Source organism: Camelus bactrianus, chromosome 10, assembly GCF_048773025.1.
Source record: "Camelus bactrianus isolate YW-2024 breed Bactrian camel chromosome 10, ASM4877302v1, whole genome shotgun sequence".
In the NCBI taxonomy this organism is placed as follows: domain Eukaryota; kingdom Metazoa; phylum Chordata; class Mammalia; order Artiodactyla; family Camelidae; genus Camelus; species Camelus bactrianus.
In genome coordinates this window covers 25,361,540-25,379,998 of record NC_133548.1, presented here as the reverse complement: position 1 = coordinate 25,379,998, position 18,459 = coordinate 25,361,540, and the positions used below count along the sequence as shown (strand labels likewise).

The following is an 18,459-nucleotide window of genomic DNA, read 5'->3' as shown; positions in this document are numbered from 1 at the left end:
TTTAATTCTTTATCTTGTTCAAAGGACATCACAAATAACTACCAGATGCATTTTGGCAATAAAGATCCACTACATTAGTGCCCTTGCACTGAGACTAGTGATTCCACCACAAAGAGAAACAGACTTGAGCACTGCCTTATATATGATTAACACATCTTAGTTCCTAATGCTGTTTTCTTCCCTCTGTGCTCCCCAAAAGACAGCTTAACAGCTTTACCAAGAACTCATGCTAATCTCACTGCTCTGTGGTTTCCAGAATCTATTGGGGTTTTTTTTTCCCCCTACTTAAACACTAACATCTTTACCTCATTTAAGACTAAAACTAAGACAAATGTCTCAACTCCTCTGTCCACTCTCTTATTCTCCATGAATTTCTAGACTATTGGCCGAGGGTCAACAATTTTGCTAAACTGGTGAGAATATAGATTTGGTATTTTTTTCTTTAAAGCAGAGCCACAAATTCAGGTACCTACAGGGGCCAAGTAAGTGAGAAAAATAAATGAAGGCCTTGGAGAGAAAGACGGCACTGAACTGGCAGAGACAGCCACCCTGGCCACCTTACCCTCTGCCCAAAGACTAGGACTCTGCTCTACCCGCAAAGTATTGTCAATAATATTACCTCCTCCAGAAAAGCTGGAAATCAGGATTTTGATGTACAATCAGTTAAGGATTTAAAGAAAAAATGGGAGGGGGGCTGCTTTTTTGGAGGACGTAATTAGGTTTATTTATTTATTTATTTATTTATTTATTTATTTATTTATTATTTTTATTATTTTTTTTTTTAATGGAATTACTGGGGACTAAACCCAGGACCTAGTGCATGCTAAGCATGCACTCTACCACTGAAGTCGCCTGAATTTTAAATTCTGGCAAATAATTACAATTTTATAGAATCACCATCAGGTCAAACGAAACATACCTCTGGGCTAAGGGTCACCAATTTGCAACCTCTGCTTTAAAAGCTGAGCACTGAAGTTTAAGCTGCAAACTGGAAAGCTCCATCTGAGTTCTGATTTCTCCTCCCACATGGCAACAAAGTTTGGGAACTGAGTATCAGAATCTCCCAGACCTTGAAAGCTTGAAAGCAGGAATGGCCAGTGCTGCTGGAGCAAAACCCAGAAGTTACATCTGCAGGGGTCTGGGGTTCACCTCTCAGTGTCACTGGCCCACTTGAAAGTAGGTTTAACATTGAAATTACAGATAGAAAACTGCAGTTGCTGAGCAGTAAGTTTGAGTGTATCTGTTTTCTACATTCGCTGTAACAAATAACCACAAATTTTGTGGCTTAAAATGACACAAATTTACACTCTTACAGTTCCTGGAGAGCCTCACTGCACTAGCATCCAGGTGTTGGTGGGGCTACTTTCTTCTGAAGGCTGTGGGGAGAATCTCTTTCCTTGCCGTTTTCGGTTTCCAGAACTCATCTGCAGTCCTTGGCCCCTTCTTCACCCATCTCTGACCTCGTTTCCTTTGTTGCATCTCCTACTACCCTTCTGCAGTCAAATCTGCCTCTGCCTTCCTCTTGCGAGGACAGTTATTTTATTTAGGGCCCACCCAGATATTCAGGATGATCTCTTCATCTCAAGATCCTTAACTTAATCACACCTGCAAAGTCCCTTCTGCCACATAAGGCAACCTTCACATATTCCAAGGATTAGGACTTGGACATTTCTCGGGCTAATTATCCAGCCTACCATCCCAGATTTACTGGGTTTCCTACAGATACATTTGAAAGAGCTGAATTACCCTGGATCCTTTATCTCCAAGTTAATCTGAAGCACTAGTCTGCAAGAACATGGGTTCTGCATCTGAAGCCTGTGTCCCAGGCCCACTTTTAGCATGTATTGGCTCTGTGATCATGGGTGCGTCATCTAAACCTCTCTGTGACTGAGATTCATCCTCTGTAAAATGAAACCTATTTTATACATTGTTTGAAACTCAAAGAGCTTAGCTACCTGGGGAGTAAAAGTTATATATCCCTTAGTAACCTTATCCTAACAAAATGTTCAGGTCTATGGTTATATGCATTAGGTGACCAACAACCACAGAAATTAAGTCCCGTATGCTTCTTTTAGCCGGGTGATCGAGATCTATAGGATGTACATTTTTAATCCTTAGCACAGTCCTAGGAGTCATCAAGGGATATCACCTGAGGCAAATGACTTCGCCTCCCTGGCCTAAGCTTCTGGTAAAATGAGAAAAACAGCACCTCTCCATCAGACTGTTAACAAGTTCAAATGAGATTCGGCAAGTAAAGCACAGTGTTTTTGCATATGGTTATGCCCTCCATAAATGTTACCTAATGGTATTCTACCCATTTTACAGCAAAGAATACTGAAGTCTAAGGGGAGGTTGGGTTATTTGCCTAAAGTCAGGCAGACGGCAAGTGGCAGAAATGGGGTTTGCCTCCAGGTCGGGGGCAGCTCTTCTTCCTTCAAAACCAGCTAGACTGTTCCGGTGGGGCAAGCCCATCCTGGGCTCGCTTCTATCATCACGACACTTGAATAACTCCCAGCTCTTTTCTCCAGGGGTATGAATGAAATTAGGCATGCAGAAGGTTTGAAAAATGCAGCGGGAGTGGGGAGGGTAAGAGGATGGGGGCTGCCAGGAGGAGCAAGTTCAAAATATGCACTCTTAGCACCCTTTGGCTTCTGCTCTGAGGCACAGTATTTATTTTGGTATAAGAGTGAGGAACGCTGCAGGAAATGGCCTGCTTATATGTGATAGAGCAGTCGAAACCAAGCACAATTTTTACAAGAAAATTTCTTTCTACCTAACTGGGAAAATAAACTAAGCAGAAGCTGTTATCAGCAGAGCATACATCTCACGACTTCATTTCTGGCGGTGGTGTGGACTGTACATTTTCCTAAACAGCTTTAAAATGCATTAAAATGTATCCTGAGAAAGTTTGCTTTTCCTAGACAGCTTTAAAATACATAAACATGTGTCCCTAGAAAGTTCGCAAAAAGAGAAAAATGTCCCTCATATAACACAAATTATGAGCCCTCTTCATGCTAAAAACTTGTACATTGAGGTTCATCCCAGAAAAAAACTTAATGTTTAAAAGGTAGCTTCTTTAGAAATGATTAATTTTGATATTCTGCAGGCACAAGAAGATTAATAAAAAGGAATTGAGCTTTTACAGTTGAGGAAAACCAGAGCTGCCCTGAAATCCCTTATCAACAGAAGAGGTAAAAAAAAAATTTTTTTTTCTTTAAAAAGCACCTTTGGAGGGCAATTAGCATTTGATATGGATATTCAAAAGGGGGAAACCTCCACCTGTGATTTCTCTCTCCCACCTCTAATCCTTGGCCAGGTAGGCATCCCTCCATCTTCACCTCTGTCTTCTCACATCTGCAGAGTTAAGTCAGATGAAAGGGAAGCACCCAGGAAAACCTCACACTCTTGTGCATCCAGAAAATGGAATTTCCCCATCCATCCTTCTTCTCTCTCCATCCTTGACACTTATGGCTATATGTGAGATGCTTAGGTGCCTGATTACTTTTGGGGTTGAAAATATACTTTGCTGCTGGCCTTGAGAACCATCCCCCCAGCTAGTGTGCCACTTCTGTGGAAAAGAGCAATGGAACCATGTTAAGAAAGTGTGTGCTTTCTGAAAGTTTAAACACAAGAGATGAGACTGAACATACCACTGGCTCCTCAATTATTCTTGCCCCCCTAAAAAAACCCCAAATCTAATCAAGTCTATTTATATAGAACATACAGGCGATCGACGGCTAAATTTAAGACTGTAATAGGAAGCAATCTGCCAAATCCTGATTGTGAGATATTCCACTGACCAATTGACCTGCTATCTCCAACAAGTCAGAGCATGAGCAACAGAGGGTGTGGGGTGGGGAGGACAGTTACATGAGAAAACAGAGGGCGTGGGGCAGGGAGGACAGTTACAGTATAAAAGAGACTTACGGGAGGACAACCAACAGAATAAAACAAAAACCAACAAAACAATAAGCCTCACGCAAATGCTCACCATGCACAATGATGAGCCAGAGAGAGCTGGACCTGAAGGAATCAGTCCTCAAAGCCTTGGGGCCAAAAGAACCAGGAACTTCCTCTAAGAAGCCTTAGTGATCACGCCAGAATGCTTAGGTTTAAAGCTTCACTGAATGAAAATCAAATTTCCCTGTAGCCAGAGTAATTTGAAAACCCGTTTCATATCCCCTTATAAGATCTGACTTGGGCTTAAAAAAAATTTGACTTGGGAAAAAAATAGATATTAAAATCTTTTTGCACATATTCAGAGCTGATGGCAACCTAGCACAGCTACCTTTAGTTCAACATGAATGCTCTTTTATTCTTTGCTTGAGGGTGATGAGCTAAGGGTAATATGTAAATAAAATTCTGCACAAATACCATTAGCAATGCCATCTAGCCATCCTCTTTTCTTTGTGTGATTTAATCTTTTATAGTGGAACTATAACAAATCAGTGTATATAAATATATAAAATATTATATATAAGTGTATAATGTACGTTTTGTATAGATACGTATTTACTCTGCTCCAGAGAATGTAAACATCAAAAGATGCAGTTTTTTTTAACTAATCCAGCACAGAAAGCAGAACGTAAAAATAAAGTAATTAAGTTAAATTTGATGAGTTTAAAAAAAAAAACCACAATGTCTGTAATCTGATAATTCGTGGGTATAAAATTTTCTTAGAAGTACAGTCTACAGAAAACAATTAGCCATATTTTTACTTCAAAAATTTACTTTCCTCCTGCCTCAGGTGTTTCATTTCAGTTCAGACCTCAAGAAAAAGATAACATTTTTTACTTCTAATTAAAATATAATATACTTTTATGTCACTTTTAATTAAAAATCATACTATGGTAATAATTCTAACTATTGAACTTTTTAATGAACATTAGAAAGAAGGCTTCCCCCCACTCCATCCTTCATTTATTTTCTATCCAGGCATTGTACATCTCTGCAGCATCCAGCTCCACATCATTTCTGGAGGGGAAAAGGACTCACTCCACTTTCACTAACTCTTGACTTTTTAAATTCTCTATTGAGTATATTCCCCCCAACCCCAACCTTCCTCTGGTAATGCAGTCTTCTTTCCCTTTCAGGGAACCAATCCTTTTTAATCCCACCCTCAGGCTCCAGGGGTAAGTACATGCCTAGCCAATCAGATCACTGCATTCTCTAGCCACACGACCCAATCCAGGCCAATCAGAGCCCTCCTTGGGTCTTCTGATGGAGAAGAACCAACAGGGAGGCAGTCTTCTTGTAAAGCTGTAAGTGCCAAAAAACAGAGCTCTTTTTGCCACAGTGGAGAGAGCCTGTCTGAGAAGGCAGCCAACACAGAGGAGAGCAGAGACAAGAGACAATGAAACAGTGTTCTAATGACACTGTCTCAGCCAGACAAGGGGTTTTAAAATACATACAATAAGCTGCTAAATTTAAATTCTCCTTTTGATCTATGCCAGTTATAACTGGGGTTCTGTTACTTGCTACAGAAAGAATCCTGATTAATACATAACAGTTATCTAAAGGTAATTAGATTTCTTTTTCAGCAAATATATCAAAACATGATAGTTATAAATAAGCACTGTGAAAGATCCCTTTTGGAAGATTCCCACTTGTTCCAACCATGCTAACCATTATTACTAAAACTTGTTTGTATTCCTCGTTTGAAAGTTTTTTATAGTCACAGCTCATATGTCTTCACTTCCAAGCATCCTAGCCGTTGGCCACTATTTAATCGGGAATACAGGCTGAGTGGTTAATAGCCTGATAACGACGCTTGTATAAATCAGCCATTAGGAACCATCAGGCTTTCCTCAGCATTCGAAATGGTACACAAACCTCCTCCAACTGACTTTTTTTTCTTTTATTTTACACTCAGAACAGAATTAAAAGAAGTTTTAAATCTACTTTCCCAAGACAGTTTGGGGAGAATACAGCACTCCCCCCCCCCAAAAAAAAACCCCACAATGCTTACTGGCCCCTACTGCTAGGAACAATATTTTAAGGCATGACTTTCCTTCCTACTTCAACACATACAAACAGGAACATTCTCAAAGACCACCTCATCAGACCATGCAAGAATATCTGGAGCTCCCCTTACATGTGTCTGGTGTTGAGATAGGTGCTAGTTCATCAGAATCTCAATTTCATCTAACTCACTGGGTTCTGCAGTTCTGTATTCTCCATGCCGTAGCTCTATGGCAAGAGACTGTTGTGAGTCTCACCCCAAGACAAATCCACATAGACAAAAAACCCTACACAGGAAAAATGAGCAGGAGCTTTTCAGCCTGAGTTCTCAAAGGCTCCCACCCAGCTTGCTCACACACTCTTGAAATTGAAAAGGTTTACTCAACCATGCTGAATGACATAAAAAAGCCCTCCCTGAAACCCTGGCATCCTGCATAGGGCTCTTAAGACTAAGCCCTTTCCTGCTCCTCCAGTTGAAGTGGAGGTCTGCAAGTGTGATGGCCACATGCACAATCACCTCTTCCACAGGGACCACCTTCCAAGCTGACACTACAAAGTATTTCAAGGTGAAGAAAAGGAAAAATTGTGTAATATATTCAAAGGAATTACACTCATTCTCAAAGAGACTTTGAAGCCAGAGGCATTAGTGTTAAAAATCCTGAAAGGAAGGAAATTCAAAATAGGGACATCTGACATAAAACACAAGACTTGGAAAAAAGTTGAGAAATACCATCCATGTTCTTAAAGAAAGAATTAACAAATTTTCAAAAGTCAGTCTTCTCCAAAATTAATTTTTAAACCTGATGCAATTCATTAAAAATTCCAATTAAGCATTTTTTAAAATAAACTTATTGTTTTAGAAAGGTTCTAGATCTGCAGAAAACTTTCTAAAGACAGTAAGACAGTTGCCACATACTCTGTACCATTTCCTCTATTAACATCTCACATTAACACAGTGTATTTGTCACAGTTAATGAGCCCATATTGATAAAAACTTTCTTTGAAATTCACAAAATGAATCTAAAGTTCATCTTGAAGAATAAATAAGAGACAATAGCCAGAAATAGTTTGAAAAAAGAAGTACAATGTTAGGGAACATTCCTATCAGATATTTAAACAGACTATAAAGTTACAGCAAAGAAGATAGTCTGATACTTGGCAAAGAGTCAGACCCATCAAAAGAAAAGAATAAAGAGTCTAGAAATGAATCCAAGGAATTTGATAGGGTCCAAGGATTGATAAAGGTAATGTGTGAAGTCAATGAGGAAAGGATGGATTGTTCAAAATAGCTTGGGGATACTAGCTAGACATCTAGAAGCAAATCAAGGTGGAATCCAATTGCCAAAAAAAATTCAGAATGAATTCAATGTTTAAATGTAAGAAGTCAATCAAAAATATACCAAAATACACCAATAAGTGAATTAAAAAAAATCTTGAGATAGGAAAAATCTTTCTAGGTATAATAGAAAAGCCAAAAACTTTAAACTATGAAACATAAACTGATAATTCTTACTACAAAAATAAAAATTTCTGGCAGAAAAAAAATCAGTAAGATTAAAACACAAACCAGAGAATACATCTGCAGTACATATGGCAAGCAAAAGGTTAATATCCTTAGAAACAACCCTTGTACATCAATATTCTTACTGGGCGAACTATCCCAGTTCCTAGCTAACCAGTCTCCAGTTGTCCATGGAGTCCTTTGTCTCTCAAGGTCCTTGTTTCAGCAATTCTATCCCCTCTCATCATTAATTTTTTTCCTCTCTTCTTGATCATTCTCATCAGCAAACAAACATGCAGGTATTTCTACCTAAATATTAATTAAGTACATCAAAACAATAAAACCCACCTTCTCCTGACCCTTTCTCCCCACTGAACTAGAACCTCATTTCTTTGTTCCCTTTTGTGGCAAAACTCCATGAAAGTGTGTTGTCTCAACACAATGCTTCCAGTTTATCTCCTCCTATGATCTCTTAAACCCATCTCTATTAAGCTTTTGTCCTTTCCTTCTAGTCTTTCCATAGGCAACTATAGTTAATAGTTCAGTAAATGTTTCTAGAACTTCTTCTCTACAGATACAAATATACTCCAATATGTTTAAAAACTAGTTATCTCTGTGTGGTGAGATAACTGATCGCTTTTCTTTTTTCCTTTATAGTGTTTTGGTACTGTCTGAATTTTTTCAATATATAATAAGCCTGTGTTACTTTTATAATCAAAGGGAAAAAAGCTGTTTTCATTTTGATAAAGTCACTATCTAAGCCCTAAGAACACTACATCTGTGGCTTTACTTTGAAAATGAAGAGTTAGAAATAAAACTAAAATAAAAGAACTTGTTAGCTTTTAATAGGAAAAAAAAAAACCTACTAAAACAGGCAGTAGCCCCTCATTTGAGAGAAGTATTATTTGGATGACTTGTGAGGAGCGCAGCTTCTATATCAATGTTTTCCTAGCTCAAGGTTATGAATTTTCCTTGGGTAGATGACAGGGAGAAGGATAAACAGTCAGTAGAGGGTCTCAGAAGGGCCCAAGATGGGATCATAGACGGGACAGGTCCAAAAGACTCCGTGAAGTCATGAAAGATATCCCCCACTCATCTGTTATACCTTCTTGCCCTACACACACACACACACACACACTTTTATTAACAGATTGGAGCCCTCATTAACCCCACTTCACCTCCCTGCACTGACTCCACCATGCTCATTTCCAGCATGGCTCCTTCATCACCACCTTCCCTTTCTATCTTTTCTGCTTAGCTTCTTTCTTCTGATCTGAAGCAACCTGTCATTTTTCCTCCCCTTTATGAGGTAAACTAATTCCTTGTTTTAAAACAGAATAATGAGAAACAGAGTGTGGAGATGATAAGTCTTTGTAGACTTTTTAAGTGAAATATTTTTTTTAAATTTTTTAAAGCTTTTGGTGGGAGGAATTAGGTTTGTTTATTTACTTTCACTGGAGGTACTGGGGATTGAACCTAGGATCTCATGCATGCTAAGCATGCGCTCTACCACTGAGCTGTATACCCTTCCTCCGTTATGTATTTTTTTGAGTTTGAGAATATTTTCAAAAATGCTCTCCTGAGAGTCAAAACACAGAACTCCACAAAGGCCTACGAATAGACATTTGCTGAAACAGATCTAAGCAGAAGCCAATCATTTGGTATAAGAAAGAAAAGGACACAAATGTATATGTATGCATGGAAAAAGGTCTGCAAGTGTATGCAACATAGTATTAATAGTCGTGTCCTCTGGGCTACTGGGAGGAGTGTTAATTTCCTCCTATAAAGTTGTATTTTCCAACTGTTCTATAATTTACACATATTAATCACATAACGAAGAAATTAAGTAAGTTAATTGAATATATGCCCAAAGAGATAAAGAGGGAAGGACTAACAACAGGGAGGGGAAAGTAGCTGCAGGGACGTGAGAATCGAAAGCAAGGAAGCCGTTGAATTAGTTCACATTGAGAGGAACGGTGCACAGTTCTAAATCAGAGTGCCCATCTCTGTCCTGCAGATCCAGGAGAGCCCCATGCTTTCTTCTGGTTAAGTATGGCCAACAGAGCCTAGCCAAGTCCCAAGCAGTTACAACACATAATTGTAACCATATAAAAGGAGAAATTAACAGCTTTATCCTGGGATTGAGGTGGAGGAGTACCCTCGGGAATGCTGATATTCCCAGAGCTGCTTCTCTCCACCTTTGTGTTTGCATCACAAGCTCCAAGAGCCACTTAAAAGCAGGCTGTCCATTTTCAAGAAGTAAATCTCTCGGACGAATACCTTCTGTTCACGAGCTGGAGAGGGAAGGTGCCGGGCTGCGTGCTGGAACTCCCAGCCAGTGAAGACAGCTATCTCTTCTGGCACAGGTTCTCAGGGATGAGACCATGTCTAGTGGGGATTTTCTCCAGATTCGACAGCCTTGGCCCTACCAAAACACGCAGCTTTGTTTTCACCGTACATCACTCATCCTGAGCCTTTCGCTTTTTTCCTTTCAAGCATCCTCAGGTCAAATACTACGTGTTCCCAACATTCTGAGTTTCTTGGACCAGCAAAGGGACATTCATTTTGCTCAGCACTCCTTTCACATTTCTATTGTGTTCTATTTCCCACTCCCCCTACCCAAGTCCCCAGAGAATAACTTCTTCCTTGTTTTAGTAACTTGGACCACAGTCAAGGTTGATGTGTTTCTCCATTTTGCAGGATATTTTCTTCAGAAGAGACAAAACAGAGGCTGACAGGGTTGCCGGGCTTGGGAGCAGCGTTAGGAAATCAGCAGGCATTAGAAACACACAGAAAATGTTTCTAAAGAAATAGAAAGCAGACAACAACGTGGGGCGCCATACACAGAATTATTCCTAAAGGTGGACCAGTGCTTAGAAAGAGTCCCTGGCAATTTTTTCTCCCAGTGACCCACTTAGAAAATTTAATTTCATTTGTTGGTGGGTGAGGAAAAGGGTCAGAGTTAAGAAAGTGGTTTCATAAAGAACCTTCTCTTTGACTTAAAGTGAAATGCAATGTTCTTCCATTCAAGGTCATAAAAGTAGCTCTGATCCTCGGGGGCACGCAGAGATGAGAAAATGAGTAAAGGGAGAAGGAGGAGGGAGGAGCAGATCAGTGGCAAGACTCCTTCCTCCCCACCGTATCATGTTTTCTTGCCCAAGCTCTCCCTAACATCCTCCCCCCTCCCAGAATAACCACACTGCTCCCCAACGTCTAAGGAAAGATGTGTCTGTGGACACGCTTAGGACACAAGGAAACAAACTTACCCTTTTTTAAAAAAAATAAAATTTCCCAGGAAAGAAGACAAGAACAAGTATTTTGTGGCTGTTAGTCTGAGGTACATGATCTTTTAATAAAAACATGATAATGCCTCTCTTTGATGAGCAATTTAGAAGTTATATTATTTTTCTCCAAAACATGACTCACACCTCCAGTTTTACTGTTACAGATCTACCTTGTCACCATGATTTTTCTTTCCATTCATTTCAAATAGTGCCAAGATACTAGCTATAGGTTAGTGCAAAAATAGTTATTTCTCTATGTCTTCATGAAATCTTTCCTCCAATGTATTTTCCATGTTAACAGTGTTTTCATACCATGGCAAAGGAAAGTAAATTTGGTATCACAGAGAGGAAAGAGAACTACCCAGATTATATCCTCCCTGGGGAAAAAATCACTTTCTACTGGGATAACAGGTTCAACTGAATCCAGTTTTCAGCTATTTGTGGGCTTGGAGGAAAGAGCTAAGGAGATGCTTACTTTTAATGGCTAAAAGAGAGGCAAACTGTGGCTGACGATACATTAGTGAGTTGTAAAATCAATCCACACATTACAATCAGGATTTTTTTAATCGAATAAAGTAGAAAACATCAGTAGGCACAGCATGTAGTAAGGGTAAGTATTGTTTTGTGGAAACTGTGTATGCATGTGTGTATATTGGATCTCAATGTAAAAGATACTTAAAGTTTAAGAAACTCTAAATCTAGGGCCCAGATCCTGGACTCAGACAGAAGTGGGCTCCAACGTGGCTCTGCCACTTACTCACTAACTGAACTTGGTTAGGTGGGTTGATCTCTCAAGCCTCCTCATCTGAAAGATGGGTGTGACCATACTATCCTAGGATTGTCCAGAGATCAAAGAGGAAACACATACAAAGCCCTTCACACAGAGCCCAATAATGTTAGCATCCAGCTTTAGATAAATGCTCAGTTCACAAATGGAAGCAAACGTTATTCGATTTGCAGTATGTGCTAAAAGGATAAAAATCCAGTGTGAGACAAAATGTTAGTAAATCAGACAAGTGTTGTTTTCGTCCTCCTAAGAGTTACTCTTCTGCAAGACTAACTATTGGAGTCATTTGATGCTTTTTATACAGCTCTCTGAATAACGTATTCAAGAAATCCATTTTGACTTCAGAAACCCGTTTCTACAATGTAAGCACCAGACCAACAAGAGCTCTTCTAGGTGTTTTTTTTTTTCTTATACAGGATTGAACAAAACAAATTATTCACACTTCGTGCTTCATCCTTAATAATATAGCTTCTGACCCCTTAGCAAGTGACTAATAGCATGTGTCTGAAGACCTTAAGAGATATCAAAATTATCTCACCTATGTAAAGACCTAGATTCAAATACATGCCAAGGTTCCTTATCTGAAATGTTTGAAAAAAGCAAATAAACCAACCCTGTACTCCAGCATGAAGAAATTTAAAAAATTAAAATGCACTGCTCACTTCACAATCATGTTCTATCTATTCTTGGCACATAGTTTGGGGAGAGTTCCTGAATTCCGAGTAGAGAAGAGAGAATAAAATTGATGGGGCCCAGGAAGAAAGGGTGGGAAGCATGGAGAGTCAGTGGAAACACACAATGCTGAAACTGTCAGCAGCCCCTTGGATGGAAGTGGGGAGAGAAAAAATTCAAATCAACAGTAGGCTTTTTACTCTTGGGTCTAGAGAAAGAAAGGAAGTGGAGATTTGGTTAAAATAGCAGAAAAGTTAGAGGCTGTGGGTGGAGAGAAGGATCTAATAGTGAGTCTTAGTAGATGGAAAACAATTCTGCTGATCACTGAAGGATGATCCAAAAAACAGGACTGAGCCAACAACAACAAAAAAAGAAGGATGAGACGAAGGAGGCTGGTTCTGCTGTTGAAGCAGAGAAAATAAAATCAAAAGGAACAGTTAACAGAAACACCCCAGAGTAGATGCTATAAGGCTGGGGAAACAGATGTTTAGGAATGAAAACAAAAAGTCTTTGCAGAAAGTCTCACTTGGGGTAAAAATTAAGTTTTCCCTGAGAGATTTTAAGGTAAATAAAGAAAAATCAAGTATGATAAAGATTTGACTGATCTAACAGGAATATGTGTAATGCCACAAATTTAGTGTTTTTTGAAACATTTGCCAGGAAATGAGCACGGTTCCTACTGCATCATTTTTAAAATTGTTTTCCAGGAGCATGTTGATGAGAAATGTCACCACCTCCATTTTTACCCATGGTTTGTCTACAATAAACAAGAAGAGGCGGAGAGAGACAGAGAAAGAAATGGATAGATTCTTCCCATCCCTGTGCACCAACAGCTACCCTGATTACCCACTGTCAGTCCTAACTCCTGCATCACCCCAGATACCAGTCAACAACGCCTACGTCATTTGCTCTGCCATCATCGCATTGTCCACTCACTTGCTCTGCCCTTCTGTCCATTTCACTGAGCTGGAGCTCCCAGCAGCAACTCTAGAAGAGAAGAAGAGGTGGGCAGTGGGGACTGGAGCATGCATGGCTCTAGCAAGCCCCCCAGATCCCAGAATCCAATGAGAAGCCACCAAATACACAGAGACATGAAGCCAGCTGTCTAGGCAAGAGCACTAAACTGAGGCCTCGAAGCCCCCAGGGCTGATGGTGGGGTGGAAGGCAATATGGGGGACTGGAATCAGATCAGGTCTTAGAATCTCGGCTCTATAACGTAGTATGGTGTGAACCTGGGAAGATACTTAATTCTCTGAGCTTGACTTACTTATTTGGAAAACAGAATAACAGTTCCTAGGCATCATAATGCTGTCAGGAAGATTAGATGTGGTGATCTAGAAGAGCACCAGGTACACAACAGGTGCTTCGTGAGCACCACAGTCAACTGCTCATCACCTCAGATTTGAAAGTAGAAGTGAGTTCTTTTACTGTCTAAAGCAAGTTCTACCTGCATTCTCTTCTCATTTCTAGGTGCGGAGAACTGCCCTTACCTATGTTTGATTGCTGTGTTCTCCCTATTCTGGTCGAGTATCAAATGTAATAAAAGTCTGTTGGTGCAACCAGGAATGAGCACATCTGACTTTGGATAGTCCAACTCATCTTCTCTCAAATAGGAGTTTGGATCCTGGACTTTGTAAACTCAAATTATTTCGTGATAAGATAAAATAATGGTTAACAACTGTCATATCACTAGCGAAAAATAAACATTAAGTACAGTTGAATGGACACAACTTTAGAAAAACTCTAAAACATTCAGTAAGGAAAGGCCAGATTACGTTTTCCCAATATTCTCAACTCCCTTGTTCCAGACAAAAGCATCCCCTATTTATATTCCTGAAAATGTAATATGAACACAACTGACCAACTAGGGGAGGGAGGAAAGCATCTTAATTCTATAGAAAGCCACACTTATGCTTCTAAAACTACTCGCTTCACACGTTATAAGGACATTTACAATGGTTCAAACAGGTGTAAGTTACCATTTAAGGGCAATGGAATAGAGAAGACCTTACCCCTTTAACGTGGCTCCTAAGTTCATCTGATTCCAGGTCATGCATTCAAGCTGGGAGGTCATTTGGTATAAATTGTCGCTGTTAGAAAAACATCCAGAGTTAGAAATGCACAAGACAAAAAAAAATATGCAATTGTTTCTTCAAAGAGCAATGGACTTTTAACTTTTCTTTACAGTGAAAGCTTCCACATTCTCCAGGATGACAGAATACATGAGTCTGAAATGATTTTCATTTCATATCACCAATCTCTGCACAGTTATTCACTTCACACACAGCAGAAAGGATGTGAGAGTAATTTGGAAGCCTTTTTACAAAAAACCAAAAAAGTCTTAGTAGAGCAAACACTGAAGTTTCTAAAGAGGTATTAAACCTTTGAAGGGAAGAGGCTAAAGGGAGTGAAACTGAAAGGCAACACAGGCTGGATAGCTCAACATTAAAGTTAAAAGCCTGGAGCTGAAAGTAAAAAGACAGCAGATTAATTATTCGTGAAAAGGCCATTAAGTTGTTTTAATCAAAAGGATAAGTATCATGTGGATTATGAGGGCCTGAAAAGTCAAAGAGTGATGGGTGATGGATGGTCTAATACTCAAGGATGTGACAAGCAAAAAAAAGAGCATGATAAACTTTAGACACAACTGAAGGAATCATTCTCTGTAAATTTTATAATCCTGGTATAAGTCAAAGGGAGTTTTTTTTTAAAGCCCCAACCCAGTTCTATATTCTATGAGGGAAAACAATGGCTGATCATTTACATTAAGACCACAAAGGAGAAATATACTACCATATGAACCAACCAACTCTCCCTTGTTTTTCCTTTTCTTTGCACTTACAACTCTGATAAATATCTTTATTACATGTTTTAAAACACTTCTCTAAATGCATTATAGAAGAGCTATCATGTCTATTCTGTGAAACGACACTTCTCAAAGTTTTCTGCATGTACAAGTCATGAACATCTTTATTACATGTTTTTATTTTTATTAACCAACTTGTTTATTTATTTATTTATTTACTATTTATCTCCTTCCTAGAAAACTAGCACATAAGTCAATTATCAGATATCGTCTAAATAACCAAGCACCATTAGGAGTAAATTCAGTCCTGAACTGAAATGGTTAATTATGAAATTTGAGACGCAAGAGATTAATGGTTTTGTCTGGGAACCCTTGGTCTAAACACATTACAGAAGAACATTTTCCCTCCACCTTCATCGCAGAAGGGAAAGAAGGTAAGCAGCTTTCAATACCTAATATGCTATGCCAGATCGCCAATTCTGGACAGCCTCCGCCTTGTCACGACATTCCTTTGGGCTGTTTCATCCATCGGGCAGAGGCCAACACCGAAGTTTAATTAAGAGAAGGTTTTGTCAGGCTAACCAGACTGAGAACTTGTTGGGGGATGAGGGAAATTACAGCATTTACCCCTTGGAATAACTGAACACTGTGCTCTCTCTCAGCCTAGCTTGATAAATCATGGCGGAGTCCATCTGCCTCTCATATAATCACTCTGAAAATTATTTGGAACTCCTCAGTGGTGGGTACCTAGGATAAGGAGGAAATCAGATTCCAGGAGGGAATTTTACATATGAAATGTGAAGTGACTTCAAACTCAAAGTATGCGTAGTTTCATTAGTCAGTGCATATCTGGGCCCCATCATTCATCCCCGTGTCTGACTGGCTATTATGCTACCACAATATCCTACATATCAATGAAAAAAGCATGATTAGTTTCTCCTGCAGCTTCCTTGTTCGCAGCAGCGGCCGGTGCTGGTCTGTGCCACTACGTTTCGCAATTCCACGAATTCTTGCTGTAAGGCCAGTGTAATTAATTCCTGAAGGACCCCAATTTTTATTAGAAGTGCCAGCCTGCTGCATTTAACACAGGAGAGTTTCTTGAACTTTCTCTAGGCTGACAGTTCATTAATAAGCGGCCTCCTCCACAATCTCTACTGGTTTTTGTTCTCCTGCGCCTTTTCATCAAGCAATCCATTTATTAATCTTGCCATTAATCTCAGCCAACAGGCATTGTATTCCCCAGGCAGGTCTCTATTTTTGTCACTGATTTTTAAAAAATTGTTCACCAACTAAAATCACTCAACCCCAGTTGACAATTTTCCGAGGTCCTATTGGGATGTGGGATCTTTCTGAAATTATTTCATCTTTGCATAAGACTAAGAGCATCATAATTTTCAAGAGGTCTGAGAAGCAAGATGAGTGACACAAGTTTACACACATGAGTCAATGAGTCCCAAATATCTAACTTTATGATTCAGGAATTTTCTCACAGACTTAAATAGTCCAGTGGATTCCTATGGGTCTCTATAAAGAAGTTCCCCAATGGGAAAATAATTTTAAGGACATTTTCTTGGCCCCCAGAAAGCAACCTCTCTCAAATACAGGGTCTGTGTCTTACACATGTGTCTTTCCAATGGGTGCCTGCTAAACATCTATACCGCACTGCCCAGTGTGGTAGCCACTAGTCAGACATGGCTACTGAGCACTTGAAATTACGGCAAGTGTCACATGCTGAAATAACATTTGGGCTTTTAGGTTAAATAGAATTTTAAAAAAATTAATTTCCTGTTTTTTATTTTTTTCTTTTAGTGTGGCTATCAGCAAATTACATAGATGATGTACATTATGTTTCTATTGGAGAGTGCTACTCTGTAAGTTTTAGAACCTTGAGCAAATCAGCTCAGCTCTCTGCACCTCAGTTTTTTAATCTGTTAAATGGGAATATGAGTTTCAATCAGTCTAACTTTATAGGGATGTTGTGAAGCTCTAATAATGGCTCTTTCAAGACTCTACAGACAATATATTTTAATTTTTTCTAATCTGTCAAATTTTGCACAGTACATTCACACATCCCCAATACGCTTCACAATAACTTTGTGAGGCAGGGTTAATAATGATCCCCGTTTATCTGAGGAGGACTGGGGCTCAGAGAGGTGCCTAGTGCTGACTTGCCTGATGCCTCCACCTCCACCTTAACCTGCCCCCTTAAAGGCTTCCTGGCGTTATTTGGCCTCTGAGCCTTGTCCTCTCACTACCATTTAAATAATAGTAATAGTAACATCATCATCATCATCATCATCATCATCATCATCATCATCATAATACAGACAGGAGTCTGGAGATGAAAGAGAACATGCTCAAGGCAGCATCATGAATTATTCTGTCTCCAGAAATTTACAAGATGCCTAACAATGCCCCCTTCAGCTGATTAAGAATAATGGGCCGAGATCTTCTTGATTTTAGTGGTCCTGACAGCTCAGCTTGCAAAGCCTCAAAAGGAGAGAGAAGGTGGGATGGGCTGATGGGGAAAGACTTTCAGAAAATCCCCAAGCAAAAACAAACAGACAAAAAAAACCCAAAAGACAAAAAAAAAAAACCCCACAAACAAACAGGTTTCCTGAGGCTGGCGATGGGATGGAAGCACAATTTTAACCATATCCTGCCTTCTGTTGGCTGGGGCTCCCTAGCCGCTCCGTCAGTCGGATTGGCTGGCACCATCCTTCAACTGGAAGTCAGTGACAGCAATGACAATAGCTACTGCCGGGAGGGGACAAAATGTGAACTCAAGCTAAAAATACTGGGCCCCAGCATGCTCAAGCTCTGATCTCTTTGGGCAGTCGGTCAACTCCCAGCTCTCATCATGAAAACCCACGGAAAGAGGCAGCACCAGTCAAGGAATATATGGCCCCTGGCAAATAAAGCATCTAATTACTAAATAACCCCTGTAGGTGTCAACCACTTCATTCCCAGAGGAGATCAGATAAGCAGGTGGTTTGGCTCACAGCAACCACAGTGGTCACGTAGGCATTTCAGCTCCCCGTCTAACTCTGTCTGTTCGGAAGTGAACTCTGAAATTGCCGGCTGCCAAAACGTATTCCAAAAGTCATGTGTCTTTTATATTTTTTTAAAGTAGATCTTTAAACAAAACAAAACAAAAAAAAGGCACTGGTTTCCTACGTAAGAAATGTTTGAAGTTGGAAGCAAGGGAGAGAGGAAAGAAACTTCTATAACTGGGATTAATGCAAGTTGGAGTAAAATAAAAGGAAGTCAGTCCTAGCAAAAAGGGGAACTTAAAAGGAAATCAGTAGTAGATCATATAGAGTTTGTTTTGGCCTGGACTGCAGTATTACGGAGTTCTCGACCTCTGCACAAAAAGAAAGGAAGAAAAAAGCTCTCAGCTATTATCTGGACCAGAACTCCCTCACTCTTCAAATGCATGTGTAACTCA

At 39.7% G+C, this 18,459-nt stretch overlaps 1 protein-coding gene across 5 annotated transcripts in view; it reads right to left on the bottom strand.

Moving 5' to 3' along the window:
• WT1 (WT1 transcription factor) overlaps positions 1 to 18,459 on the bottom strand; it is a 46,358-nt gene that overhangs the window by 15,243 nt on the left and 12,656 nt on the right. For 3 of the 5 annotated variants that reach the window (XM_074372204.1, XM_074372203.1, XM_074372207.1), the window contains exons 4-5: positions 14,218 to 14,295; positions 13,142 to 13,192 (exon numbers count right to left, since the gene is read on the bottom strand). In XM_074372204.1, coding sequence (XP_074228305.1) covers positions 13,142 to 13,192; positions 14,218 to 14,295 — 129 coding nt within the window. The remainder of the gene's footprint in view (positions 1 to 13,141; positions 13,193 to 14,217; positions 14,296 to 18,459) is intronic. The other 2 variants (XM_074372205.1, XM_074372206.1) reach the window with 1 other exon arrangement.